The following is a 27,844-nucleotide window of genomic DNA, read 5'->3' on the forward strand; positions in this document are numbered from 1 at the left end:
GACTTCTCCTTTATTGCAATTCAGGATGCGGGGCACGAGAGGATTCCCTCTCTCCTCCAAAGGAATAAGCTTTTGGCCTGCACACATCCCTGAGAAGCAAAGTGTCGTTGCCTTCAGTCAGATATAGAGGACCGTTTTCTGCCCCATGGCCCGGAAGCCAAAGGCCTTGGCTTTCATGAACAACGGTCTAGGGAAACATACCTGTCCCCGCCTCTGTCCCCGACAGCCGATTACCACCTGCAGCCCGCATTGCCAAATGCAGTGCCCTTTGCTCGATCCTGCCCCATTCAGTAGAGTTTCCCAGAAAGGTGGTTGCTCGTGAGCGCACTTTCCAATGAGGAGAGCAGTCTGATCTGTTCTGTTTCTCTAAGGTTGCAGGTGAAATATTTCCAAGAACTGACTACGGTTCTAGAATGGTAGGAATCTGTTGCTTTGGTGTTGGTTTGTTGGTTGGTTTTCTCACATCCCTCGGTCTACGGATAAGGAAAAGAGTACGGTCGTAATTCTCATAGACTCCTTCCTGGTTGTGTCATCAGTGGTTTCACATGTATCTCTGTTCTCAGAGATCCTCAGCTGGATTTCTTCTGTTTTCCTTTCAGCACCGACTGAGCAAAGGCCTGGGGTGCAGGAGTGCTACCACGGTAATGGACAGAGTTATCGAGGCACATACTTCACCACTGTGACAGGAAGAACCTGCCAAGCTTGGTCATCTATGACACCGCACTCTCATAGTCGGACCCCGGAAAACTACCCAAATGGGTATGTCTTTGTTCTTTACCGTAAGAGAAGAAAGGGTCAACTGAAGTTTCTGTTAGAAGAGACGTGCTTCAAGCTGAGTTCTCCGAACTCAACTTGTGTCAGACGCAGATGGCGTAGCAAAATGTCTCAGGATGATTGCCTTGGAGCTACGGGTCTGAGAGAAGAGAACTGTTAGGCTGCCTCTCCTTCCTCCTAGTTTTATGGAGCAGAAGGGACATCTGGAGGCGAGGACATCACATGATGAAGAAAGTCAGAATGGCAAACGACCAAACACTTAGATTACCCTTCCACAACACCCACTAAGGGTCAATGAAGACTTTCCAATTGGAATTCTGTTATTCTGACTTCCAATTCCTGAAGGGAAGGTTGTGTTTGCCTTTTCTGTCTGGGCTCATGAGCAAAGATAGGTGCTTATTTATGGACAGGTAAATGTATCTCTTTCTACGTCTGTGTAAACTCCAATGGGGGAGGGAAACACTCGGCCTTAAGTACCAGTGGCCTGAAGGGATACGGGTTCGCAGCAAGAGAAGAGCCAAGGCAGGAAGGCAGATGAGAGTGATGCTGAAAAGAGACGGATGCTGAAAAGCAAAAGGGATGGGGAGATGGACAGAAGCCTGGGTCTGAGCACCCCAGGGCCAATTTTTTGGCCAGCAGCGACTACAAAAGACATGGAGAAATGGTTTCTCCGTGTGGGAGAGGAAATGGTAGAGGCCCTAGCGTATTGAGAGAGGGGCAGTGATGAGCTCAACTCCATAGATGCCTTGGCTTTCTTCCTGGATAGCCTTCCTGCAGTGAGTAGCAAGGAGATGGAGCCCAAGCAGACTGTAGCCATCTTGCTGAAGGTAACGGAGGGATTGGAGTTTGGGATGATTCCGGTAGCTAAAACTTTCTAGGTCTGGCAGAAATAAGACCTGGTTTGTGGAGGAAAGGAGCTCTACAACTACGCATAGAAGTCTCCTCCAGTTGTTGGCCTGACATGACGCTGCATGTGCACAGAAAATGTTCCACAAGAAAGTATGGCAAAGAACATTTACTGAGGAACAGCAGCTACAAGAGAACAGCAAGCTCAATAAAGAAGACAGAGATCACATAGCACTGTGGGAGACTGGAGTTCTTACCAGCTAGACGGGAGAGTCCTCACAGAACACGTTGCGAATTCCGTGGAGACCCCAGAACAGCCATAATTTAAAGGTGGTATTAAGATATTCCGAGAATACAGTCAGCTGCAGACAACCCCTTGCATAGCTGAAAAGCGAGTGTCCAAGCATCAAATCGGTTTCCAAGTCAATGAACTGCCAGTGAGAGGAAATCTCAAGTCTCTTTACAAGTAAACAAGAAAGTCAATTGGCTCAGCTATGAGGTACCCCGAGAGTGAGTCCTAAATTTAAACTTTGAGTACATGTCGGAAAGCATTTCGTGTGATCCATAACCAGGAAATAAATCAGGCCATACAAACAAGCTCAGAAATGACAGAAATGATTAGAATTGTATGAAAATTTGACATATCATTATGACAACCGATTTCAAATATTTAAACAAATGAATATGAAACAAACCAGATGTCATGTCAAGAGAAATTAACAGTATAGAATAGCCAAATCAAATTAAAGAACTAATATAAAAACAGTATGTCTTAAATGAATAAATTACTGCATGGCCACCTGATCAAGTTGGACATCTCAGAAGAAAAAATTAACCAAACCACAATTCTACAGAACCTACAGAACCAGTTACACACACACACACACATACACACACACCCAAATTCAAAACACACCCGTACACGGACTCACGCAAAATCTCACAATTTCTCTCACACACAAGGACACTCCTGGAGAAATAGTGAAATACGAAATCAACCGAGCCTCACAGACACGTAGGAAAATATGAAAAGATTTATTGCATGTGGGAAGCAAGTCACAGAAAAGAGCAAGGGAGTTTGGAGTAGAAGCAAGTGCCGGAATCAAGGATGGTTGATAACTTTTCAATTATGAAGAACGTTGACAAAATCACGGTTTCAAGAACCTCTAGGGATCAAATAGGAAATTTCAGAAACAAACAAACAAACAGAAAAAACCGTGTGTGTCGTACTTCTGTACATCACAGTTTGAAGGTAACAAGGCACAGGCATAATACGAAGAAACATCTCAGGAGAAAGTGGAGGAAAAAGAGCTGTGTCTTCCTAGAAGTACAGTGATACAAATTGCTAATGCGTTCACCGCAGAAACACTGGAAGCCGGATGCCAGGGAATATTATTAAAATGATAATCTGGAACCAGAAGAGATCACCGCGAATGCTGAATCCAGCAATAAAATGCCTTGATGACGATCTCTGTTGGATAAATGCATATTGTGCACTGCCCCAAACAAAGCAACCAGAAACTGCCAGACTTTGGAATGAGCAGCCTTATGTAACAAGAGACGTGACCCGAAGGAATTAGATAGAAGAAGAATAGAAGAAGAAGGGAACTTTCTGCAGCCCACATAATGTAGAATCCAGCAATTCGCAAATGTAGATGGATGTAAATGCAAAATATTTTCTTGATCAAATTTCTATGTCTTTTTCAATGAGAGTTGACTGCTTGAAGCAGAATGATAGCACTATGTTTAAGTTTAGCATGTGTAGAGGTAACAGGTTGAACAGGTAGCTTAAATCATGCAGGTAATAATTGGAAGTGTACCACTGTGTCTTACCTCATGCACGATGGTATGTAATATTAATAAAAGGTTACTGTGTGGGTTCGAAGGGATATTGCAAATCCTAGAGCAATCGCAGTTTTGACCTCTGAGGTTTATGTTATAATAAGAATATTCCATGCATTCCAAAGAGGGAAGCCATGGAAGAAAAAGAAGTCTTACAAGAGCTCGGGCTCTTATACATCCAGTTACTGATTGAACCAGCTTCCTGGAATGGAGGGTCTGAGGTTGAGACTAGGTCACAATTGTAGAGTCTCTAGAGAGAGAGTGTTGGATCCCCATGGCCCAGAATACATTTCCCATTTTCTCAGGCAGCCACAGGTCATGAATGTGAGGATACTGAGAGGTTGGAGCAAGGTTCTTGGGAGGCATAAGGAAGAGCGAATGCTTCAAGATCCCCGCAGCCCAAAGTCCTCCCCTGCTTTGCCCCCTTCTTCATTGCTTTCTGCTCCTCCGTAGCTGTCCGACCTCTTCAGATCTCTTAGTCTACCCTGCCGTCTTCCTTGATGCCATGGGTCCCACTGTTCTTTCAACTCATCCGCTTTCCCTCAGTCCCGGAGTGGCTGCGGCCAGCAGAGGATAGATTGAGAGCAAGAGAGAAGGTCCTGCCCAGGAACCCATTCTAGAGATACTGCATCCTGCCTGGGAGCAACTTTTCCAGGGCAGCTTTGAGAAGTGGTGCGGAAAGAAACCTACTTGACCCACGTGATACGAGAATGACAGACCGTAGTAGTATTCGCACAAGGCGTTTCCATGTGAAACGTAGAGCCTTTTCACTCCGTTTTGAGTACATAGTATGAGAAGGTTGACCTGGAAAGGCTGTCCTTCTGGATTCCATGTTTTCTCGGAAGAACTACATGTTAGTTGCAACTCCCACTTTAGAATATGAAGCCCTACCGAGAGAGATACGCAGACTAGACAGATACAGATACTTTGTGTGCGAATCAACAATGGCACAATACAGGCGTCAAAATGCGTACCAGTTATTCCAGAGAGATGGATTGGGCAGAAGGTAGAAGGAGAATAGTCTGATCATGTTGTGGCCACGTGTATGCATTATCAGTGTCTCTAGGAAGCGTTTGCTCCTTTAGATTTACAAAAATAGTAATAATCTCTTAAGTATGAGAAATGTGCAGAGAGGATTAGTGATTGAGAGCCATTCGTGCTTGTGGCAATCATATGGTACTTTTAATGGGCATATTAGAAAGGCACCAGGAACGACCATGTTGCCGCACAAAGGAGAGGGTGTGGCGTCCCCGTGCATAGTGTCCCACCTCTTGTGACATGTATCGTTTTGGAATTTCCAGTGGCTTGATCAGGAACTACTGCAGGAATCCAGATCCTGTGGCAGCCCCTTATTGTTATACGATGGATCCCAATGTCAGGTGGGAGTACTGCAACCTGACACAATGCTCAGACGCAGAAGGGACTACCGTCGCACCTCTGAATGTCACCCCGGTTCCAAGCCTAGAGGCTCCTTCCGAACAAGGTAAGGAGCCTGTGGCCAGACATCTACACGCTTAGAAGCTGGGATGAAAAGCCATGGAAATTCCCAGTGGTGCGGCAGCTTTCAATGGTCCACGGATGCTCGAGTGTTGACTGAGTTCTGCCATGTAGGGGGAAGCCTGCGTGCACTCTCTGGGGGAGTCGGCGGAGTGATTTCTGGTACAACGTGGGTGGGCTGTGTCTTTAGGATGGGCCCAAACCCTCCAGGGTGATCGCCTGCACAAGTCACCTCGTTGTAAAACGGACTATCTCAGTGTCTTAGCCAACATTTTTATTGTGACATGCTCTGAGGTGTGTGACTCTTTCCAAGCCAGGAAGCATTTCCAGGGATTGCTTCAAGTAGACAGCATTGGGTGCAATCTTCCGCATTGCCGATTCCGAGAAATATGACTCTGGAGCCTGTCGCCCTCGAGAAACCTAACAGGGCTTCCTTAATTCCATATCGCCCTGGGTCTGTGGAGCAGTACATGAGCTCCCAATGCTCTAAGGCTCTGCAGCCCTAGGCTTTGAAGGGAGTGATTTCTCAGTGTTCTTAAACCTCTTTGTGATGGCACTTGTACCTGGGAGGGGTCTGGAGAGAAAGAGTAGTAGACTTCTCCTTTATTGCAATTCAGGATGCGGGGCACGAGAGGATTCCCTCTCTCCTCCAAAGGAATAAGCTTTTGGCCTGCACACATCCCTGAGAAGCAAAGTGTCGTTGCCTTCAGTCAGATATAGAGGACCGTTTTCTGCCCCATGGCCCGGAAGCCAAAGGCCTTGGCTTTCATGAACAACGGTCTAGGGAAACATACCTGTCCCCGCCTCTGTCCCCGACAGCCGATTACCACCTGCAGCCCGCATTGCCAAATGCAGTGCCCTTTGCTCGATCCTGCCCCATTCAGTAGAGTTTCCCAGAAAGGTGGTTGCTCGTGAGCGCACTTTCCAATGAGGAGAGCAGTCTGATCTGTTCTGTTTCTCTAAGGTTGCAGGTGAAATATTTCCAAGAACTGACTACGGTTCTAGAATGGTAGGAATCTGTTGCTTTGGTGTTGGTTTGTTGGTTGGTTTTCTCACATCCCTCGGTCTACGGATAAGGAAAAGAGTACGGTCGTAATTCTCATAGACTCCTTCCTGGTTGTGTCATCAGTGGTTTCACATGTATCTCTGTTCTCAGAGATCCTCAGCTTGATTTCTTCTGTTTTCCTTTCAGCACCGACTGAGCAAAGGCCTGGGGTGCAGGAGTGCTACCACGGTAATGGACAGAGTTATCGAGGCACATACTTCACCACTGTGACAGGAAGAACCTGCCAAGCTTGGTCATCTATGACACCGCACTCTCATAGTCGGACCCCGGAAAACTACCCAAATGGGTATGTCTTTGTTCTTTACCGTAAGAGAAGAAAGGGTCAACTGAAGTTTCTGTTAGAAGAGACGTGCTTCAAGCTGAGTTCTCCGAACTCAACTTGTGTCAGACGCAGATGGCGTAGCAAAATGTCTCAGGATGATTGCCTTGGAGCTACGGGTCTGAGAGAAGAGAACTGTTAGGCTGCCTCTCCTTCCTCCTAGTTTTATGGAGCAGAAGGGACATCTGGAGGCGAGGACATCACATGATGAAGAAAGTCAGAATGGCAAACGACCAAACACTTAGATTACCCTTCCACAACACCCACTAAGGGTCAATGAAGACTTTCCAATTGGAATTCTGTTATTCTGACTTCCAATTCCTGAAGGGAAGGTTGTGTTTGCCTTTTCTGTCTGGGCTCATGAGCAAAGATAGGTGCTTATTTATGGACAGGTAAATGTATCTCTTTCTACGTCTGTGTAAACTCCAATGGGGGAGGGAAACACTCGGCCTTAAGTACCAGTGGCCTGAAGGGATACGGGTTCGCAGCAAGAGAAGAGCCAAGGCAGGAAGGCAGATGAGAGTGATGCTGAAAAGAGACGGATGCTGAAAAGCAAAAGGGATGGGGAGATGGACAGAAGCCTGGGTCTGAGCACCCCAGGGCCAATTTTTTGGCCAGCAGCGACTACAAAAGACATGGAGAAATGGTTTCTCCGTGTGGGAGAGGAAATGGTAGAGGCCCTAGCGTATTGAGAGAGGGGCAGTGATGAGCTCAACTCCATAGATGCCTTGGCTTTCTTCCTGGATAGCCTTCCTGCAGTGAGTAGCAAGGAGATGGAGCCCAAGCAGACTGTAGCCATCTTGCTGAAGGTAACGGAGGGATTGGAGTTTGGGATGATTCCGGTAGCTAAAACTTTCTAGGTCTGGCAGAAATAAGACCTGGTTTGTGGAGGAAAGGAGCTCTACAACTACGCATAGAAGTCTCCTCCAGTTGTTGGCCTGACATGACGCTGCATGTGCACAGAAAATGTTCCACAAGAAAGTATGGCAAAGAACATTTACTGAGGAACAGCAGCTACAAGAGAACAGCAAGCTCAATAAAGAAGACAGAGATCACATAGCACTGTGGGAGACTGGAGTTCTTACCAGCTAGACGGGAGAGTCCTCACAGAACACGTTGCGAATTCCGTGGAGACCCCAGAACAGCCATAATTTAAAGGTGGTATTAAGATATTCCGAGAATACAGTCAGCTGCAGACAACCCCTTGCATAGCTGAAAAGCGAGTGTCCAAGCATCAAATCGGTTTCCAAGTCAATGAACTGCCAGTGAGAGGAAATCTCAAGTCTCTTTACAAGTAAACAAGAAAGTCAATTGGCTCAGCTATGAGGTACCCCGAGAGTGAGTCCTAAATTTAAACTTTGAGTACATGTCGGAAAGCATTTCGTGTGATCCATAACCAGGAAATAAATCAGGCCATACAAACAAGCTCAGAAATGACAGAAATGATTAGAATTGTATGAAAATTTGACATATCATTATGACAACCGATTTCAAATATTTAAACAAATGAATATGAAACAAACCAGATGTCATGTCAAGAGAAATTAACAGTATAGAATAGCCAAATCAAATTAAAGAACTAATATAAAAACAGTATGTCTTAAATGAATAAATTACTGCATGGCCACCTGATCAAGTTGGACATCTCAGAAGAAAAAATTAACCAAACCACAATTCTACAGAACCTACAGAACCAGTTACACACACACACACACATACACACACACCCAAATTCAAAACACACCCGTACACGGACTCACGCAAAATCTCACAATTTCTCTCACACACAAGGACACTCCTGGAGAAATAGTGAAATACGAAATCAACCGAGCCTCACAGACACGTAGGAAAATATGAAAAGATTTATTGCATGTGGGAAGCAAGTCACAGAAAAGAGCAAGGGAGTTTGGAGTAGAAGCAAGTGCCGGAATCAAGGATGGTTGATAACTTTTCAATTATGAAGAACGTTGACAAAATCACGGTTTCAAGAACCTCTAGGGATCAAATAGGAAATTTCAGAAACAAACAAACAAACAAACAAACAGAAAAAACCGTGTGTGTCGTACTTCTGTACATCACAGTTTGAAGGTAACAAGGCACAGGCATAATACGAAGAAACATCTCAGGAGAAAGTGGAGGAAAAAGAGCTGTGTCTTCCTAGAAGTACAGTGATACAAATTGCTAATGCGTTCACCGCAGAAACACTGGAAGCCGGATGCCAGGGAATATTATTAAAATGATAATCTGGAACCAGAAGAGATCACCGCGAATGCTGAATCCAGCAATAAAATGCCTTGATGACGATCTCTGTTGGATAAATGCATATTGTGCACTGCCCCAAACAAAGCAACCAGAAACTGCCAGACTTTGGAATGAGCAGCCTTATGTAACAAGAGACGTGACCCGAAGGAATTAGATAGAAGAAGAATAGAAGAAGAAGGGAACTTTCTGCAGCCCACATAATGTAGAATCCAGCAATTCGCAAATGTAGATGGATGTAAAGGCAAAATATTTTCTTGATCAAATTTCTATGTCTTTTTCAATGAGAGTTGACTGCTTGAAGCAGAATGATAGCACTATGTTTAAGTTTAGCATGTGTAGAGGTAACAGGTTGAACAGGTAGCTTAAATCATGCAGGTAATAATTGGAAGTGTACCACTGTGTCTTACCTCATGCACGATGGTATGTAATATTAATAAAAGGTTACTGTGTGGGTTCGAAGGGATATTGCAAATCCTAGAGCAATCGCAGTTTTGACCTCTGAGGTTTATGTTATAATAAGAATATTCCATGCATTCCAAAGAGGGAAGCCATGGAAGAAAAAGAAGTCTTACAAGAGCTCGGGCTCTTATACATCCAGTTACTGATTGAACCAGCTTCCTGGAATGGAGGGTCTGAGGTTGAGACTAGGTCACAATTGTAGAGTCTCTAGAGAGAGAGTGTTGGATCCCCATGGCCCAGAATACATTTCCCATTTTCTCAGGCAGCCACAGGTCATGAATGTGAGGATACTGAGAGGTTGGAGCAAGGTTCTTGGGAGGCATAAGGAAGAGCGAATGCTTCAAGATCCCCGCAGCCCAAAGTCCTCCCCTGCTTTGCCCCCTTCTTCATTGCTTTCTGCTCCTCCGTAGCTGTCCGACCTCTTCAGATCTCTTAGTCTACCCTGCCGTCTTCCTTGATGCCATGGGTCCCACTGTTCTTTCAACTCATCCGCTTTCCCTCAGTCCCGGAGTGGCTGCGGCCAGCAGAGGATAGATTGAGAGCAAGAGAGAAGGTCCTGCCCAGGAACCCATTCTAGAGATACTGCATCCTGCCTGGGAGCAACTTTTCCAGGGCAGCTTTGAGAAGTGGTGCGGAAAGAAACCTACTTGACCCACGTGATACGAGAATGACAGACCGTAGTAGTATTCGCACAAGGCGTTTCCATGTGAAACGTAGAGCCTTTTCACTCCGTTTTGAGTACATAGTATGAGAAGGTTGACCTGGAAAGGCTGTCCTTCTGGATTCCATGTTTTCTCGGAAGAACTACATGTTAGTTGCAACTCCCACTTTAGAATATGAAGCCCTACCGAGAGAGATACGCAGACTAGACAGATACAGATACTTTGTGTGCGAATCAACAATGGCACAATACAGGCGTCAAAATGCGTACCAGTTATTCCAGAGAGATGGATTGGGCAGAAGGTAGAAGGAGAATAGTCTGATCATGTTGTGGCCACGTGTATGCATTATCAGTGTCTCTAGGAAGCGTTTGCTCCTTTAGATTTACAAAAATAGTAATAATCTCTTAAGTATGAGAAATGTGCAGAGAGGATTAGTGATTGAGAGCCATTCGTGCTTGTGGCAATCATATGGTACTTTTAATGGGCATATTAGAAAGGCACCAGGAACGACCATGTTGCCGCACAAAGGAGAGGGTGTGGCGTCCCCGTGCATAGTGTCCCACCTCTTGTGACATGTATCGTTTTGGAATTTCCAGTGGCTTGATCAGGAACTACTGCAGGAATCCAGATCCTGTGGCAGCCCCTTATTGTTATACGATGGATCCCAATGTCAGGTGGGAGTACTGCAACCTGACACAATGCTCAGACGCAGAAGGGACTACCGTCGCACCTCTGAATGTCACCCCGGTTCCAAGCCTAGAGGCTCCTTCCGAACAAGGTAAGGAGCCTGTGGCCAGACATCTACACGCTTAGAAGCTGGGATGAAAAGCCATGGAAATTCCCAGTGGTGCGGCAGCTTTCAATGGTCCACGGATGCTCGAGTGTTGACTGAGTTCTGCCATGTAGGGGGAAGCCTGCGTGCACTCTCTGGGGGAGTCGGCGGAGTGATTTCTGGTACAACGTGGGTGGGCTGTGTCTTTAGGATGGGCCCAAACCCTCCAGGGTGATCGCCTGCACAAGTCACCTCGTTGTAAAACGGACTATCTCAGTGTCTTAGCCAACATTTTTATTGTGACATGCTCTGAGGTGTGTGACTCTTTCCAAGCCAGGAAGCATTTCCAGGGATTGCTTCAAGTAGACAGCATTGGGTGCAATCTTCCGCATTGCCGATTCCGAGAAATATGACTCTGGAGCCTGTCGCCCTCGAGAAACCTAACAGGGCTTCCTTAATTCCATATCGCCCTGGGTCTGTGGAGCAGTACATGAGCTCCCAATGCTCTAAGGCTCTGCAGCCCTAGGCTTTGAAGGGAGTGATTTCTCAGTGTTCTTAAACCTCTTTGTGATGGCACTTGTACCTGGGAGGGGTCTGGAGAGAAAGAGTAGTAGACTTCTCCTTTATTGCAATTCAGGATGCGGGGCACGAGAGGATTCCCTCTCTCCTCCAAAGGAATAAGCTTTTGGCCTGCACACATCCCTGAGAAGCAAAGTGTCGTTGCCTTCAGTCAGATATAGAGGACCGTTTTCTGCCCCATGGCCCGGAAGCCAAAGGCCTTGGCTTTCATGAACAACGGTCTAGGGAAACATACCTGTCCCCGCCTCTGTCCCCGACAGCCGATTACCACCTGCAGCCCGCATTGCCAAATGCAGTGCCCTTTGCTCGATCCTGCCCCATTCAGTAGAGTTTCCCAGAAAGGTGGTTGCTCGTGAGCGCACTTTCCAATGAGGAGAGCAGTCTGATCTGTTCTGTTTCTCTAAGGTTGCAGGTGAAATATTTCCAAGAACTGACTACGGTTCTAGAATGGTAGGAATCTGTTGCTTTGGTGTTGGTTTGTTGGTTGGTTTTCTCACATCCCTCGGTCTACGGATAAGGAAAAGAGTACGGTCGTAATTCTCATAGACTCCTTCCTGGTTGTGTCATCAGTGGTTTCACATGTATCTCTGTTCTCAGAGATCCTCAGCTTGATTTCTTCTGTTTTCCTTTCAGCACCGACTGAGCAAAGGCCTGGGGTGCAGGAGTGCTACCACGGTAATGGACAGAGTTATCGAGGCACATACTTCACCACTGTGACAGGAAGAACCTGCCAAGCTTGGTCATCTATGACACCGCACTCTCATAGTCGGACCCCGGAAAACTACCCAAATGGGTATGTCTTTGTTCTTTACCGTAAGAGAAGAAAGGGTCAACTGAAGTTTCTGTTAGAAGAGACGTGCTTCAAGCTGAGTTCTCCGAACTCAACTTGTGTCAGACGCAGATGGCGTAGCAAAATGTCTCAGGATGATTGCCTTGGAGCTACGGGTCTGAGAGAAGAGAACTGTTAGGCTGCCTCTCCTTCCTCCTAGTTTTATGGAGCAGAAGGGACATCTGGAGGCGAGGACATCACATGATGAAGAAAGTCAGAATGGCAAACGACCAAACACTTAGATTACCCTTCCACAACACCCACTAAGGGTCAATGAAGACTTTCCAATTGGAATTCTGTTATTCTGACTTCCAATTCCTGAAGGGAAGGTTGTGTTTGCCTTTTCTGTCTGGGCTCATGAGCAAAGATAGGTGCTTATTTATGGACAGGTAAATGTATCTCTTTCTACGTCTGTGTAAACTCCAATGGGGGAGGGAAACACTCGGCCTTAAGTACCAGTGGCCTGAAGGGATACGGGTTCGCAGCAAGAGAAGAGCCAAGGCAGGAAGGCAGATGAGAGTGATGCTGAAAAGAGACGGATGCTGAAAAGCAAAAGGGATGGGGAGATGGACAGAAGCCTGGGTCTGAGCACCCCAGGGCCAATTTTTTGGCCAGCAGCGACTACAAAAGACATGGAGAAATGGTTTCTCCGTGTGGGAGAGGAAATGGTAGAGGCCCTAGCGTATTGAGAGAGGGGCAGTGATGAGCTCAACTCCATAGATGCCTTGGCTTTCTTCCTGGATAGCCTTCCTGCAGTGAGTAGCAAGGAGATGGAGCCCAAGCAGACTGTAGCCATCTTGCTGAAGGTAACGGAGGGATTGGAGTTTGGGATGATTCCGGTAGCTAAAACTTTCTAGGTCTGGCAGAAATAAGACCTGGTTTGTGGAGGAAAGGAGCTCTACAACTACGCATAGAAGTCTCCTCCAGTTGTTGGCCTGACATGACGCTGCATGTGCACAGAAAATGTTCCACAAGAAAGTATGGCAAAGAACATTTACTGAGGAACAGCAGCTACAAGAGAACAGCAAGCTCAATAAAGAAGACAGAGATCACATAGCACTGTGGGAGACTGGAGTTCTTACCAGCTAGACGGGAGAGTCCTCACAGAACACGTTGCGAATTCCGTGGAGACCCCAGAACAGCCATAATTTAAAGGTGGTATTAAGATATTCCGAGAATACAGTCAGCTGCAGACAACCCCTTGCATAGCTGAAAAGCGAGTGTCCAAGCATCAAATCGGTTTCCAAGTCAATGAACTGCCAGTGAGAGGAAATCTCAAGTCTCTTTACAAGTAAACAAGAAAGTCAATTGGCTCAGCTATGAGGTACCCCGAGAGTGAGTCCTAAATTTAAACTTTGAGTACATGTCGGAAAGCATTTCGTGTGATCCATAACCAGGAAATAAATCAGGCCATACAAACAAGCTCAGAAATGACAGAAATGATTAGAATTGTATGAAAATTTGACATATCATTATGACAACCGATTTCAAATATTTAAACAAATGAATATGAAACAAACCAGATGTCATGTCAAGAGAAATTAACAGTATAGAATAGCCAAATCAAATTAAAGAACTAATATAAAAACAGTATGTCTTAAATGAATAAATTACTGCATGGCCACCTGATCAAGTTGGACATCTCAGAAGAAAAAATTAACCAAACCACAATTCTACAGAACCTACAGAACCAGTTACACACACACACACACATACACACACACCCAAATTCAAAACACACCCGTACACGGACTCACGCAAAATCTCACAATTTCTCTCACACACAAGGACACTCCTGGAGAAATAGTGAAATACGAAATCAACCGAGCCTCACAGACACGTAGGAAAATATGAAAAGATTTATTGCATGTGGGAAGCAAGTCACAGAAAAGAGCAAGGGAGTTTGGAGTAGAAGCAAGTGCCGGAATCAAGGATGGTTGATAACTTTTCAATTATGAAGAACGTTGACAAAATCACGGTTTCAAGAACCTCTAGGGATCAAATAGGAAATTTCAGAAACAAACAAACAAACAAACAAACAGAAAAAACCGTGTGTGTCGTACTTCTGTACATCACAGTTTGAAGGTAACAAGGCACAGGCATAATACGAAGAAACATCTCAGGAGAAAGTGGAGGAAAAAGAGCTGTGTCTTCCTAGAAGTACAGTGATACAAATTGCTAATGCGTTCACCGCAGAAACACTGGAAGCCGGATGCCAGGGAATATTATTAAAATGATAATCTGGAACCAGAAGAGATCACCGCGAATGCTGAATCCAGCAATAAAATGCCTTGATGACGATCTCTGTTGGATAAATGCATATTGTGCACTGCCCCAAACAAAGCAACCAGAAACTGCCAGACTTTGGAATGAGCAGCCTTATGTAACAAGAGACGTGACCCGAAGGAATTAGATAGAAGAAGAATAGAAGAAGAAGGGAACTTTCTGCAGCCCACATAATGTAGAATCCAGCAATTCGCAAATGTAGATGGATGTAAAGGCAAAATATTTTCTTGATCAAATTTCTATGTCTTTTTCAATGAGAGTTGACTGCTTGAAGCAGAATGATAGCACTATGTTTAAATTTAGCATGTGTAGAGGTAACAGGTTGAACAGGTAGCTTAAATCATGCAGGTAATAATTGGAAGTGTACCACTGTGTCTTACCTCATGCACGATGGTATGTAATATTAATAAAAGGTTACTGTGTGGGTTCGAAGGGATATTGCAAATCCTAGGGCAATCGCAGTTTTGACCTCTGAGGTTTATGTTATAATAAGAATATTCCATGCATTCCAAAGAGGGAAGCCATGGAAGAAAAAGAAGTCTTACAAGAGCTCGGGCTCTTATACATCCAGTTACTGATTGAACCAGCTTCCTGGAATGGAGGGTCTGAGGTTGAGACTAGGTCACAATTGTAGAGTCTCTAGAGAGAGAGTGTTGGATCCCCATGGCCCAGAATACATTTCCCATTTTCTCAGGCAGCCACAGGTCATGAATGTGAGGATACTGAGAGGTTGGAGCAAGGTTCTTGGGAGGCATAAGGAAGAGCGAATGCTTCAAGATCCCCGCAGCCCAAAGTCCTCCCCTGCTTTGCCCCCTTCTTCATTGCTTTCTGCTCCTCCGTAGCTGTCCGACCTCTTCAGATCTCTTAGTCTACCCTGCCGTCTTCCTTGATGCCATGGGTCCCACTGTTCTTTCAACTCATCCGCTTTCCCTCAGTCCCGGAGTGGCTGCGGCCAGCAGAGGATAGATTGAGAGCAAGAGAGAAGGTCCTGCCCAGGAACCCATTCTAGAGATACTGCATCCTGCCTGGGAGCAACTTTTCCAGGGCAGCTTTGAGAAGTGGTGCGGAAAGAAACCTACTTGACCCACGTGATACGAGAATGACAGACCGTAGTAGTATTCGCACAAGGCGTTTCCATGTGAAACGTAGAGCCTTTTCACTCCGTTTTGAGTACATAGTATGAGAAGGTTGACCTGGAAAGGCTGTCCTTCTGGATTCCATGTTTTCTCGGAAGAACTACATGTTAGTTGCAACTCCCACTTTAGAATATGAAGCCCTACCGAGAGAGATACGCAGACTAGACAGATACAGATACTTTGTGTGCGAATCAACAATGGCACAATACAGGCGTCAAAATGCGTACCAGTTATTCCAGAGAGATGGATTGGGCAGAAGGTAGAAGGAGAATAGTCTGATCATGTTGTGGCCACGTGTATGCATTATCAGTGTCTCTAGGAAGCGTTTGCTCCTTTAGATTTACAAAAATAGTAATAATCTCTTAAGTATGAGAAATGTGCAGAGAGGATTAGTGATTGAGAGCCATTCGTGCTTGTGGCAATCATATGGTACTTTTAATGGGCATATTAGAAAGGCACCAGGAACGACCATGTTGCCGCACAAAGGAGAGGGTGTGGCGTCCCCGTGCATAGTGTCCCACCTCTTGTGACATGTATCGTTTTGGAATTTCCAGTGGCTTGATCAGGAACTACTGCAGGAATCCAGATCCTGTGGCAGCCCCTTATTGTTATACGATGGATCCCAATGTCAGGTGGGAGTACTGCAACCTGACACAATGCTCAGACGCAGAAGGGACTACCGTCGCACCTCTGAATGTCACCCCGGTTCCAAGCCTAGAGGCTCCTTCCGAACAAGGTAAGGAGCCTGTGGCCAGACATCTACACGCTTAGAAGCTGGGATGAAAAGCCATGGAAATTCCCAGTGGTGCGGCAGCTTTCAATGGTCCACGGATGCTCGAGTGTTGACTGAGTTCTGCCATGTAGGGGGAAGCCTGCGTGCACTCTCTGGGGGAGTCGGCGGAGTGATTTCTGGTACAACGTGGGTGGGCTGTGTCTTTAGGATGGGCCCAAACCCTCCAGGGTGATCGCCTGCACAAGTCACCTCGTTGTAAAACGGACTATCTCAGTGTCTTAGCCAACATTTTTATTGTGACATGCTCTGAGGTGTGTGACTCTTTCCAAGCCAGGAAGCATTTCCAGGGATTGCTTCAAGTAGACAGCATTGGGTGCAATCTTCCGCATTGCCGATTCCGAGAAATATGACTCTGGAGCCTGTCGCCCTCGAGAAACCTAACAGGGCTTCCTTAATTCCATATCGCCCTGGGTCTGTGGAGCAGTACATGAGCTCCCAATGCTCTAAGGCTCTGCAGCCCTAGGCTTTGAAGGGAGTGATTTCTCAGTGTTCTTAAACCTCTTTGTGATGGCACTTGTACCTGGGAGGGGTCTGGAGAGAAAGAGTAGTAGACTTCTCCTTTATTGCAATTCAGGATGCGGGGCACGAGAGGATTCCCTCTCTCCTCCAAAGGAATAAGCTTTTGGCCTGCACACATCCCTGAGAAGCAAAGTGTCGTTGCCTTCAGTCAGATATAGAGGACCGTTTTCTGCCCCATGGCCCGGAAGCCAAAGGCCTTGGCTTTCATGAACAACGGTCTAGGGAAACATACCTGTCCCCGCCTCTGTCCCCGACAGCCGATTACCACCTGCAGCCCGCATTGCCAAATGCAGTGCCCTTTGCTCGATCCTGCCCCATTCAGTAGAGTTTCCCAGAAAGGTGGTTGCTCGTGAGCGCACTTTCCAATGAGGAGAGCAGTCTGATCTGTTCTGTTTCTCTAAGGTTGCAGGTGAAATATTTCCAAGAACTGACTACGGTTCTAGAATGGTAGGAATCTGTTGCTTTGGTGTTGGTTTGTTGGTTGGTTTTCTCACATCCCTCGGTCTACGGATAAGGAAAAGAGTACGGTCGTAATTCTCATAGACTCCTTCCTGGTTGTGTCATCAGTGGTTTCACATGTATCTCTGTTCTCAGAGATCCTCAGCTTGATTTCTTCTGTTTTCCTTTCAGCACCGACTGAGCAAAGGCCTGGGGTGCAGGAGTGCTACCACGGTAATGGACAGAGTTATCGAGGCACATACTTCACCACTGTGACAGGAAGAACCTGCCAAGCTTGGTCATCTATGACACCGCACTCTCATAGTCGGACCCCGGAAAACTACCCAAATGGGTATGTCTTTGTTCTTTACCGTAAGAGAAGAAAGGGTCAACTGAAGTTTCTGTTAGAAGAGACGTGCTTCAAGCTGAGTTCTCCGAACTCAACTTGTGTCAGACGCAGATGGCGTAGCAAAATGTCTCAGGATGATTGCCTTGGAGCTACGGGTCTGAGAGAAGAGAACTGTTAGGCTGCCTCTCCTTCCTCCTAGTTTTATGGAGCAGAAGGGACATCTGGAGGCGAGGACATCACATGATGAAGAAAGTCAGAATGGCAAACGACCAAACACTTAGATTACCCTTCCACAACACCCACTAAGGGTCAATGAAGACTTTCCAATTGGAATTCTGTTATTCTGACTTCCAATTCCTGAAGGGAAGGTTGTGTTTGCCTTTTCTGTCTGGGCTCATGAGCAAAGATAGGTGCTTATTTATGGACAGGTAAATGTATCTCTTTCTACGTCTGTGTAAACTCCAATGGGGGAGGGAAACACTCGGCCTTAAGTACCAGTGGCCTGAAGGGATACGGGTTCGCAGCAAGAGAAGAGCCAAGGCAGGAAGGCAGATGAGAGTGATGCTGAAAAGAGACGGATGCTGAAAAGCAAAAGGGATGGGGAGATGGACAGAAGCCTGGGTCTGAGCACCCCAGGGCCAATTTTTTGGCCAGCAGCGACTACAAAAGACATGGAGAAATGGTTTCTCCGTGTGGGAGAGGAAATGGTAGAGGCCCTAGCGTATTGAGAGAGGGGCAGTGATGAGCTCAACTCCATAGATGCCTTGGCTTTCTTCCTGGATAGCCTTCCTGCAGTGAGTAGCAAGGAGATGGAGCCCAAGCAGACTGTAGCCATCTTGCTGAAGGTAACGGAGGGATTGGAGTTTGGGATGATTCCGGTAGCTAAAACTTTCTAGGTCTGGCAGAAATAAGACCTGGTTTGTGGAGGAAAGGAGCTCTACAACTACGCATAGAAGTCTCCTCCAGTTGTTGGCCTGACATGACGCTGCATGTGCACAGAAAATGTTCCACAAGAAAGTATGGCAAAGAACATTTACTGAGGAACAGCAGCTACAAGAGAACAGCAAGCTCAATAAAGAAGACAGAGATCACATAGCACTGTGGGAGACTGGAGTTCTTACCAGCTAGACGGGAGAGTCCTCACAGAACACGTTGCGAATTCCGTGGAGACCCCAGAACAGCCATAATTTAAAGGTGGTATTAAGATATTCCGAGAATACAGTCAGCTGCAGACAACCCCTTGCATAGCTGAAAAGCGAGTGTCCAAGCATCAAATCGGTTTCCAAGTCAATGAACTGCCAGTGAGAGGAAATCTCAAGTCTCTTTACAAGTAAACAAGAAAGTCAATTGGCTCAGCTATGAGGTACCCCGAGAGTGAGTCCTAAATTTAAACTTTGAGTACATGTCGGAAAGCATTTCGTGTGATCCATAACCAGGAAATAAATCAGGCCATACAAACAAGCTCAGAAATGACAGAAATGATTAGAATTGTATGAAAATTTGACATATCATTATGACAACCGATTTCAAATATTTAAACAAATGAATATGAAACAAACCAGATGTCATGTCAAGAGAAATTAACAGTATAGAATAGCCAAATCAAATTAAAGAACTAATATAAAAACAGTATGTCTTAAATGAATAAATTACTGCATGGCCACCTGATCAAGTTGGACATCTCAGAAGAAAAAATTAACCAAACCACAATTCTACAGAACCTACAGAACCAGTTACACACACACACACACATACACACACACCCAAATTCAAAACACACCCGTACACGGACTCACGCAAAATCTCACAATTTCTCTCACACACAAGGACACTCCTGGAGAAATAGTGAAATACGAAATCAACCGAGCCTCACAGACACGTAGGAAAATATGAAAAGATTTATTGCATGTGGGAAGCAAGTCACAGAAAAGAGCAAGGGAGTTTGGAGTAGAAGCAAGTGCCGGAATCAAGGATGGTTGATAACTTTTCAATTATGAAGAACGTTGACAAAATCACGGTTTCAAGAACCTCTAGGGATCAAATAGGAAATTTCAGAAACAAACAAACAAACAAACAGAAAAAACCGTGTGTGTCGTACTTCTGTACATCACAGTTTGAAGGTAACAAGGCACAGGCATAATACGAAGAAACATCTCAGGAGAAAGTGGAGGAAAAAGAGCTGTGTCTTCCTAGAAGTACAGTGATACAAATTGCTAATGCGTTCACCGCAGAAACACTGGAAGCCGGATGCCAGGGAATATTATTAAAATGATAATCTGGAACCAGAAGAGATCACCGCGAATGCTGAATCCAGCAATAAAATGCCTTGATGACGATCTCTGTTGGATAAATGCATATTGTGCACTGCCCCAAACAAAGCAACCAGAAACTGCCAGACTTTGGAATGAGCAGCCTTATGTAACAAGAGACGTGACCCGAAGGAATTAGATAGAAGAAGAATAGAAGAAGAAGGGAACTTTCTGCAGCCCACATAATGTAGAATCCAGCAATTCGCAAATGTAGATGGATGTAAATGCAAAATATTTTCTTGATCAAATTTCTATGTCTTTTTCAATGAGAGTTGACTGCTTGAAGCAGAATGATAGCACTATGTTTAAGTTTAGCATGTGTAGAGGTAACAGGTTGAACAGGTAGCTTAAATCATGCAGGTAATAATTGGAAGTGTACCACTGTGTCTTACCTCATGCACGATGGTATGTAATATTAATAAAAGGTTACTGTGTGGGTTCGAAGGGATATTGCAAATCCTAGAGCAATCGCAGTTTTGACCTCTGAGGTTTATGTTATAATAAGAATATTCCATGCATTCCAAAGAGGGAAGCCATGGAAGAAAAAGAAGTCTTACAAGAGCTCGGGCTCTTATACATCCAGTTACTGATTGAACCAGCTTCCTGGAATGGAGGGTCTGAGGTTGAGACTAGGTCACAATTGTAGAGTCTCTAGAGAGAGAGTGTTGGATCCCCATGGCCCAGAATACATTTCCCATTTTCTCAGGCAGCCACAGGTCATGAATGTGAGGATACTGAGAGGTTGGAGCAAGGTTCTTGGGAGGCATAAGGAAGAGCGAATGCTTCAAGATCCCCGCAGCCCAAAGTCCTCCCCTGCTTTGCCCCCTTCTTCATTGCTTTCTGCTCCTCCGTAGCTGTCCGACCTCTTCAGATCTCTTAGTCTACCCTGCCGTCTTCCTTGATGCCATGGGTCCCACTGTTCTTTCAACTCATCCGCTTTCCCTCAGTCCCGGAGTGGCTGCGGCCAGCAGAGGATAGATTGAGAGCAAGAGAGAAGGTCCTGCCCAGGAACCCATTCTAGAGATACTGCATCCTGCCTGGGAGCAACTTTTCCAGGGCAGCTTTGAGAAGTGGTGCGGAAAGAAACCTACTTGACCCACGTGATACGAGAATGACAGACCGTAGTAGTATTCGCACAAGGCGTTTCCATGTGAAACGTAGAGCCTTTTCACTCCGTTTTGAGTACATAGTATGAGAAGGTTGACCTGGAAAGGCTGTCCTTCTGGATTCCATGTTTTCTCGGAAGAACTACATGTTAGTTGCAACTCCCACTTTAGAATATGAAGCCCTACCGAGAGAGATACGCAGACTAGACAGATACAGATACTTTGTGTGCGAATCAACAATGGCACAATACAGGCGTCAAAATGCGTACCAGTTATTCCAGAGAGATGGATTGGGCAGAAGGTAGAAGGAGAATAGTCTGATCATGTTGTGGCCACGTGTATGCATTATCAGTGTCTCTAGGAAGCGTTTGCTCCTTTAGATTTACAAAAATAGTAATAATCTCTTAAGTATGAGAAATGTGCAGAGAGGATTAGTGATTGAGAGCCATTCGTGCTTGTGGCAATCATATGGTACTTTTAATGGGCATATTAGAAAGGCACCAGGAACGACCATGTTGCCGCACAAAGGAGAGGGTGTGGCGTCCCCGTGCATAGTGTCCCACCTCTTGTGACATGTATCGTTTTGGAATTTCCAGTGGCTTGATCAGGAACTACTGCAGGAATCCAGATCCTGTGGCAGCCCCTTATTGTTATACGATGGATCCCAATGTCAGGTGGGAGTACTGCAACCTGACACAATGCTCAGACGCAGAAGGGACTACCGTCGCACCTCTGAATGTCACCCCGGTTCCAAGCCTAGAGGCTCCTTCCGAACAAGGTAAGGAGCCTGTGGCCAGACATCTACACGCTTAGAAGCTGGGATGAAAAGCCATGGAAATTCCCAGTGGTGCGGCAGCTTTCAATGGTCCACGGATGCTCGAGTGTTGACTGAGTTCTGCCATGTAGGGGGAAGCCTGCGTGCACTCTCTGGGGGAGTCGGCGGAGTGATTTCTGGTACAACGTGGGTGGGCTGTGTCTTTAGGATGGGCCCAAACCCTCCAGGGTGATCGCCTGCACAAGTCACCTCGTTGTAAAACGGACTATCTCAGTGTCTTAGCCAACATTTTTATTGTGACATGCTCTGAGGTGTGTGACTCTTTCCAAGCCAGGAAGCATTTCCAGGGATTGCTTCAAGTAGACAGCATTGGGTGCAATCTTCCGCATTGCCGATTCCGAGAAATATGACTCTGGAGCCTGTCGCCCTCGAGAAACCTAACAGGGCTTCCTTAATTCCATATCGCCCTGGGTCTGTGGAGCAGTACATGAGCTCCCAATGCTCTAAGGCTCTGCAGCCCTAGGCTTTGAAGGGAGTGATTTCTCAGTGTTCTTAAACCTCTTTGTGATGGCACTTGTACCTGGGAGGGGTCTGGAGAGAAAGAGTAGTAGACTTCTCCTTTATTGCAATTCAGGATGCGGGGCACGAGAGGATTCCCTCTCTCCTCCAAAGGAATAAGCTTTTGGCCTGCACACATCCCTGAGAAGCAAAGTGTCGTTGCCTTCAGTCAGATATAGAGGACCGTTTTCTGCCCCATGGCCCGGAAGCCAAAGGCCTTGGCTTTCATGAACAACGGTCTAGGGAAACATACCTGTCCCCGCCTCTGTCCCCGACAGCCGATTACCACCTGCAGCCCGCATTGCCAAATGCAGTGCCCTTTGCTCGATCCTGCCCCATTCAGTAGAGTTTCCCAGAAAGGTGGTTGCTCGTGAGCGCACTTTCCAATGAGGAGAGCAGTCTGATCTGTTCTGTTTCTCTAAGGTTGCAGGTGAAATATTTCCAAGAACTGACTACGGTTCTAGAATGGTAGGAATCTGTTGCTTTGGTGTTGGTTTGTTGGTTGGTTTTCTCACATCCCTCGGTCTACGGATAAGGAAAAGAGTACGGTCGTAATTCTCATAGACTCCTTCCTGGTTGTGTCATCAGTGGTTTCACATGTATCTCTGTTCTCAGAGATCCTCAGCTTGATTTCTTCTGTTTTCCTTTCAGCACCGACTGAGCAAAGGCCTGGGGTGCAGGAGTGCTACCACGGTAATGGACAGAGTTATCGAGGCACATACTTCACCACTGTGACAGGAAGAACCTGCCAAGCTTGGTCATCTATGACACCGCACTCTCATAGTCGGACCCCGGAAAACTACCCAAATGGGTATGTCTTTGTTCTTTACCGTAAGAGAAGAAAGGGTCAACTGAAGTTTCTGTTAGAAGAGACGTGCTTCAAGCTGAGTTCTCCGAACTCAACTTGTGTCAGACGCAGATGGCGTAGCAAAATGTCTCAGGATGATTGCCTTGGAGCTACGGGTCTGAGAGAAGAGAACTGTTAGGCTGCCTCTCCTTCCTCCTAGTTTTATGGAGCAGAAGGGACATCTGGAGGCGAGGACATCACATGATGAAGAAAGTCAGAATGGCAAACGACCAAACACTTAGATTACCCTTCCACAACACCCACTAAGGGTCAATGAAGACTTTCCAATTGGAATTCTGTTATTCTGACTTCCAATTCCTGAAGGGAAGGTTGTGTTTGCCTTTTCTGTCTGGGCTCATGAGCAAAGATAGGTGCTTATTTATGGACAGGTAAATGTATCTCTTTCTACGTCTGTGTAAACTCCAATGGGGGAGGGAAACACTCGGCCTTAAGTACCAGTGGCCTGAAGGGATACGGGTTCGCAGCAAGAGAAGAGCCAAGGCAGGAAGGCAGATGAGAGTGATGCTGAAAAGAGACGGATGCTGAAAAGCAAAAGGGATGGGGAGATGGACAGAAGCCTGGGTCTGAGCACCCCAGGGCCAATTTTTTGGCCAGTAGCGACTACAAAAGACATGGAGAAATGGTTTCTCCGTGTGGGAGAGGAAATGGTAGAGGCCCTAGCGTATTGAGAGAGGGGCAGTGATGAGCTCAACTCCATAGATGCCTTGGCTTTCTTCCTGGATAGCCTTCCTGCAGTGAGTAGCAAGGAGATGGAGCCCAAGCAGACTGTAGCCATCTTGCTGAAGGTAACGGAGGGATTGGAGTTTGGGATGATTCCGGTAGCTAAAACTTTCTAGGTCTGGCAGAAATAAGACCTGGTTTGTGGAGGAAAGGAGCTCTACAACTACGCATAGAAGTCTCCTCCAGTTGTTGGCCTGACATGACGCTGCATGTGCACAGAAAATGTTCCACAAGAAAGTATGGCAAAGAACATTTACTGAGGAACAGCAGCTACAAGAGAACAGCAAGCTCAATAAAGAAGACAGAGATCACATAGCACTGTGGGAGACTGGAGTTCTTACCAGCTAGACGGGAGAGTCCTCACAGAACACGTTGCGAATTCCGTGGAGACCCCAGAACAGCCATAATTTAAAGGTGGTATTAAGATATTCCGAGAATACAGTCAGCTGCAGACAACCCCTTGCATAGCTGAAAAGCGAGTGTCCAAGCATCAAATCGGTTTCCAAGTCAATGAACTGCCAGTGAGAGGAAATCTCAAGTCTCTTTACAAGTAAACAAGAAAGTCAATTGGCTCAGCTATGAGGTACCCCGAGAGTGAGTCCTAAATTTAAACTTTGAGTACATGTCGGAAAGCATTTCGTGTGATCCATAACCAGGAAATAAATCAGGCCATACAAACAAGCTCAGAAATGACAGAAATGATTAGAATTGTATGAAAATTTGACATATCATTATGACAACCGATTTCAAATATTTAAACAAATGAATATGAAACAAACCAGATGTCATGTCAAGAGAAATTAACAGTATAGAATAGCCAAATCAAATTAAAGAACTAATATAAAAACAGTATGTCTTAAATGAATAAATTACTGCATGGCCACCTGATCAAGTTGGACATCTCAGAAGAAAAAATTAACCAAACCACAATTCTACAGAACCTACAGAACCAGTTACACACACACACACACATACACACACACCCAAATTCAAAACACACCCGTACACGGACTCACGCAAAATCTCACAATTTCTCTCACACACAAGGACACTCCTGGAGAAATAGTGAAATACGAAATCAACCGAGCCTCACAGACACGTAGGAAAATATGAAAAGATTTATTGCATGTGGGAAGCAAGTCACAGAAAAGAGCAAGGGAGTTTGGAGTAGAAGCAAGTGCCGGAATCAAGGATGGTTGATAACTTTTCAATTATGAAGAACGTTGACAAAATCACGGTTTCAAGAACCTCTAGGGATCAAATAGGAAATTTCAGAAACAAACAAACAAACAAACAAACAGAAAAAACCGTGTGTGTCGTACTTCTGTACATCACAGTTTGAAGGTAACAAGGCACAGGCATAATACGAAGAAACATCTCAGGAGAAAGTGGAGGAAAAAGAGCTGTGTCTTCCTAGAAGTACAGTGATACAAATTGCTAATGCGTTCACCGCAGAAACACTGGAAGCCGGATGCCAGGGAATATTATTAAAATGATAATCTGGAACCAGAAGAGATCACCGCGAATGCTGAATCCAGCAATAAAATGCCTTGATGACGATCTCTGTTGGATAAATGCATATTGTGCACTGCCCCAAACAAAGCAACCAGAAACTGCCAGACTTTGGAATGAGCAGCCTTATGTAACAAGAGACGTGACCCGAAGGAATTAGATAGAAGAAGAATAGAAGAAGAAGGGAACTTTCTGCAGCCCACATAATGTAGAATCCAGCAATTCGCAAATGTAGATGGATGTAAATGCAAAATATTTTCTTGATCAAATTTCTATGTCTTTTTCAATGAGAGTTGACTGCTTGAAGCAGAATGATAGCACTATGTTTAAGTTTAGCATGTGTAGAGGTAACAGGTTGAACAGGTAGCTTAAATCATGCAGGTAATAATTGGAAGTGTACCACTGTGTCTTACCTCATGCACGATGGTATGTAATATTAATAAAAGGTTACTGTGTGGGTTCGAAGGGATATTGCAAATCCTAGAGCAATCGCAGTTTTGACCTCTGAGGTTTATGTTATAATAAGAATATTCCATGCATTCCAAAGAGGGAAGCCATGGAAGAAAAAGAAGTCTTACAAGAGCTCGGGCTCTTATACATCCAGTTACTGATTGAACCAGCTTCCTGGAATGGAGGGTCTGAGGTTGAGACTAGGTCACAATTGTAGAGTCTCTAGAGAGAGAGTGTTGGATCCCCATGGCCCAGAATACATTTCCCATTTTCTCAGGCAGCCACAGGTCATGAATGTGAGGATACTGAGAGGTTGGAGCAAGGTTCTTGGGAGGCATAAGGAAGAGCGAATGCTTCAAGATCCCCGCAGCCCAAAGTCCTCCCCTGCTTTGCCCCCTTCTTCATTGCTTTCTGCTCCTCCGTAGCTGTCCGACCTCTTCAGATCTCTTAGTCTACCCTGCCGTCTTCCTTGATGCCATGGGTCCCACTGTTCTTTCAACTCATCCGCTTTCCCTCAGTCCCGGAGTGGCTGCGGCCAGCAGAGGATAGATTGAGAGCAAGAGAGAAGGTCCTGCCCAGGAACCCATTCTAGAGATACTGCATCCTGCCTGGGAGCAACTTTTCCAGGGCAGCTTTGAGAAGTGGTGCGGAAAGAAACCTACTTGACCCACGTGATACGAGAATGACAGACCGTAGTAGTATTCGCACAAGGCGTTTCCATGTGAAACGTAGAGCCTTTTCACTCCGTTTTGAGTACATAGTATGAGAAGGTTGACCTGGAAAGGCTGTCCTTCTGGATTCCATGTTTTCTCGGAAGAACTACATGTTAGTTGCAACTCCCACTTTAGAATATGAAGCCCTACCGAGAGAGATACGCAGACTAGACAGATACAGATACTTTGTGTGCGAATCAACAATGGCACAATACAGGCGTCAAAATGCGTACCAGTTATTCCAGAGAGATGGATTGGGCAGAAGGTAGAAGGAGAATAGTCTGATCATGTTGTGGCCACGTGTATGCATTATCAGTGTCTCTAGGAAGCGTTTGCTCCTTTAGATTTACAAAAATAGTAATAATCTCTTAAGTATGAGAAATGTGCAGAGAGGATTAGTGATTGAGAGCCATTCGTGCTTGTGGCAATCATATGGTACTTTTAATGGGCATATTAGAAAGGCACCAGGAACGACCATGTTGCCGCACAAAGGAGAGGGTGTGGCGTCCCCGTGCATAGTGTCCCACCTCTTGTGACATGTATCGTTTTGGAATTTCCAGTGGCTTGATCAGGAACTACTGCAGGAATCCAGATCCTGTGGCAGCCCCTTATTGTTATACGATGGATCCCAATGTCAGGTGGGAGTACTGCAACCTGACACAATGCTCAGACGCAGAAGGGACTACCGTCGCACCTCTGAATGTCACCCCGGTTCCAAGCCTAGAGGCTCCTTCCGAACAAGGTAAGGAGCCTGTGGCCAGACATCTACACGCTTAGAAGCTGGGATGAAAAGCCATGGAAATTCCCAGTGGTGCGGCAGCTTTCAATGGTCCACGGATGCTCGAGTGTTGACTGAGTTCTGCCATGTAGGGGGAAGCCTGCGTGCACTCTCTGGGGGAGTCGGCGGAGTGATTTCTGGTACAACGTGGGTGGGCTGTGTCTTTAGGATGGGCCCAAACCCTCCAGGGTGATCGCCTGCACAAGTCACCTCGTTGTAAAACGGACTATCTCAGTGTCTTAGCCAACATTTTTATTGTGACATGCTCTGAGGTGTGTGACTCTTTCCAAGCCAGGAAGCATTTCCAGGGATTGCTTCAAGTAGACAGCATTGGGTGCAATCTTCCGCATTGCCGATTCCGAGAAATATGACTCTGGAGCCTGTCGCCCTCGAGAAACCTAACAGGGCTTCCTTAATTCCATATCGCCCTGGGTCTGTGGAGCAGTACATGAGCTCCCAATGCTCTAAGGCTCTGCAGCCCTAGGCTTTGAAGGGAGTGATTTCTCAGTGTTCTTAAACCTCTTTGTGATGGCACTTGTACCTGGGAGGGGTCTGGAGAGAAAGAGTAGTAGACTTCTCCTTTATTGCAATTCAGGATGCGGGGCACGAGAGGATTCCCTCTCTCCT

The 27,844-nt window shown here is 45.8% G+C and overlaps 1 protein-coding gene across 1 annotated transcript in view; it reads left to right on the forward strand.

Moving 5' to 3' along the window:
* The window catches only part of LOC105492004 (lipoprotein(a)), a 302,231-nt gene that overhangs the window by 157,769 nt on the left and 116,618 nt on the right, over positions 1–27,844 (forward strand). The window contains exons 22-31 of the mRNA XM_071095947.1: positions 600–759; positions 4,764–4,945; positions 6,152–6,311; positions 10,324–10,505; positions 11,712–11,871; positions 15,884–16,065; positions 17,272–17,431; positions 21,440–21,621; positions 22,828–22,987; positions 27,000–27,181. Of these exons, the coding sequence (XP_070952048.1) occupies positions 600–759; positions 4,764–4,945; positions 6,152–6,311; positions 10,324–10,505; positions 11,712–11,871; positions 15,884–16,065; positions 17,272–17,431; positions 21,440–21,621; positions 22,828–22,987; positions 27,000–27,181 (1,710 nt within the window). The remainder of the gene's footprint in view (positions 1–599; positions 760–4,763; positions 4,946–6,151; positions 6,312–10,323; positions 10,506–11,711; positions 11,872–15,883; positions 16,066–17,271; positions 17,432–21,439; positions 21,622–22,827; positions 22,988–26,999; positions 27,182–27,844) is intronic.

The sequence above is a fragment of the Macaca nemestrina genome, chromosome 5, assembly GCF_043159975.1.
Source record: "Macaca nemestrina isolate mMacNem1 chromosome 5, mMacNem.hap1, whole genome shotgun sequence".
Classification (NCBI taxonomy): Eukaryota; Metazoa; Chordata; class Mammalia; order Primates; family Cercopithecidae; genus Macaca; species Macaca nemestrina.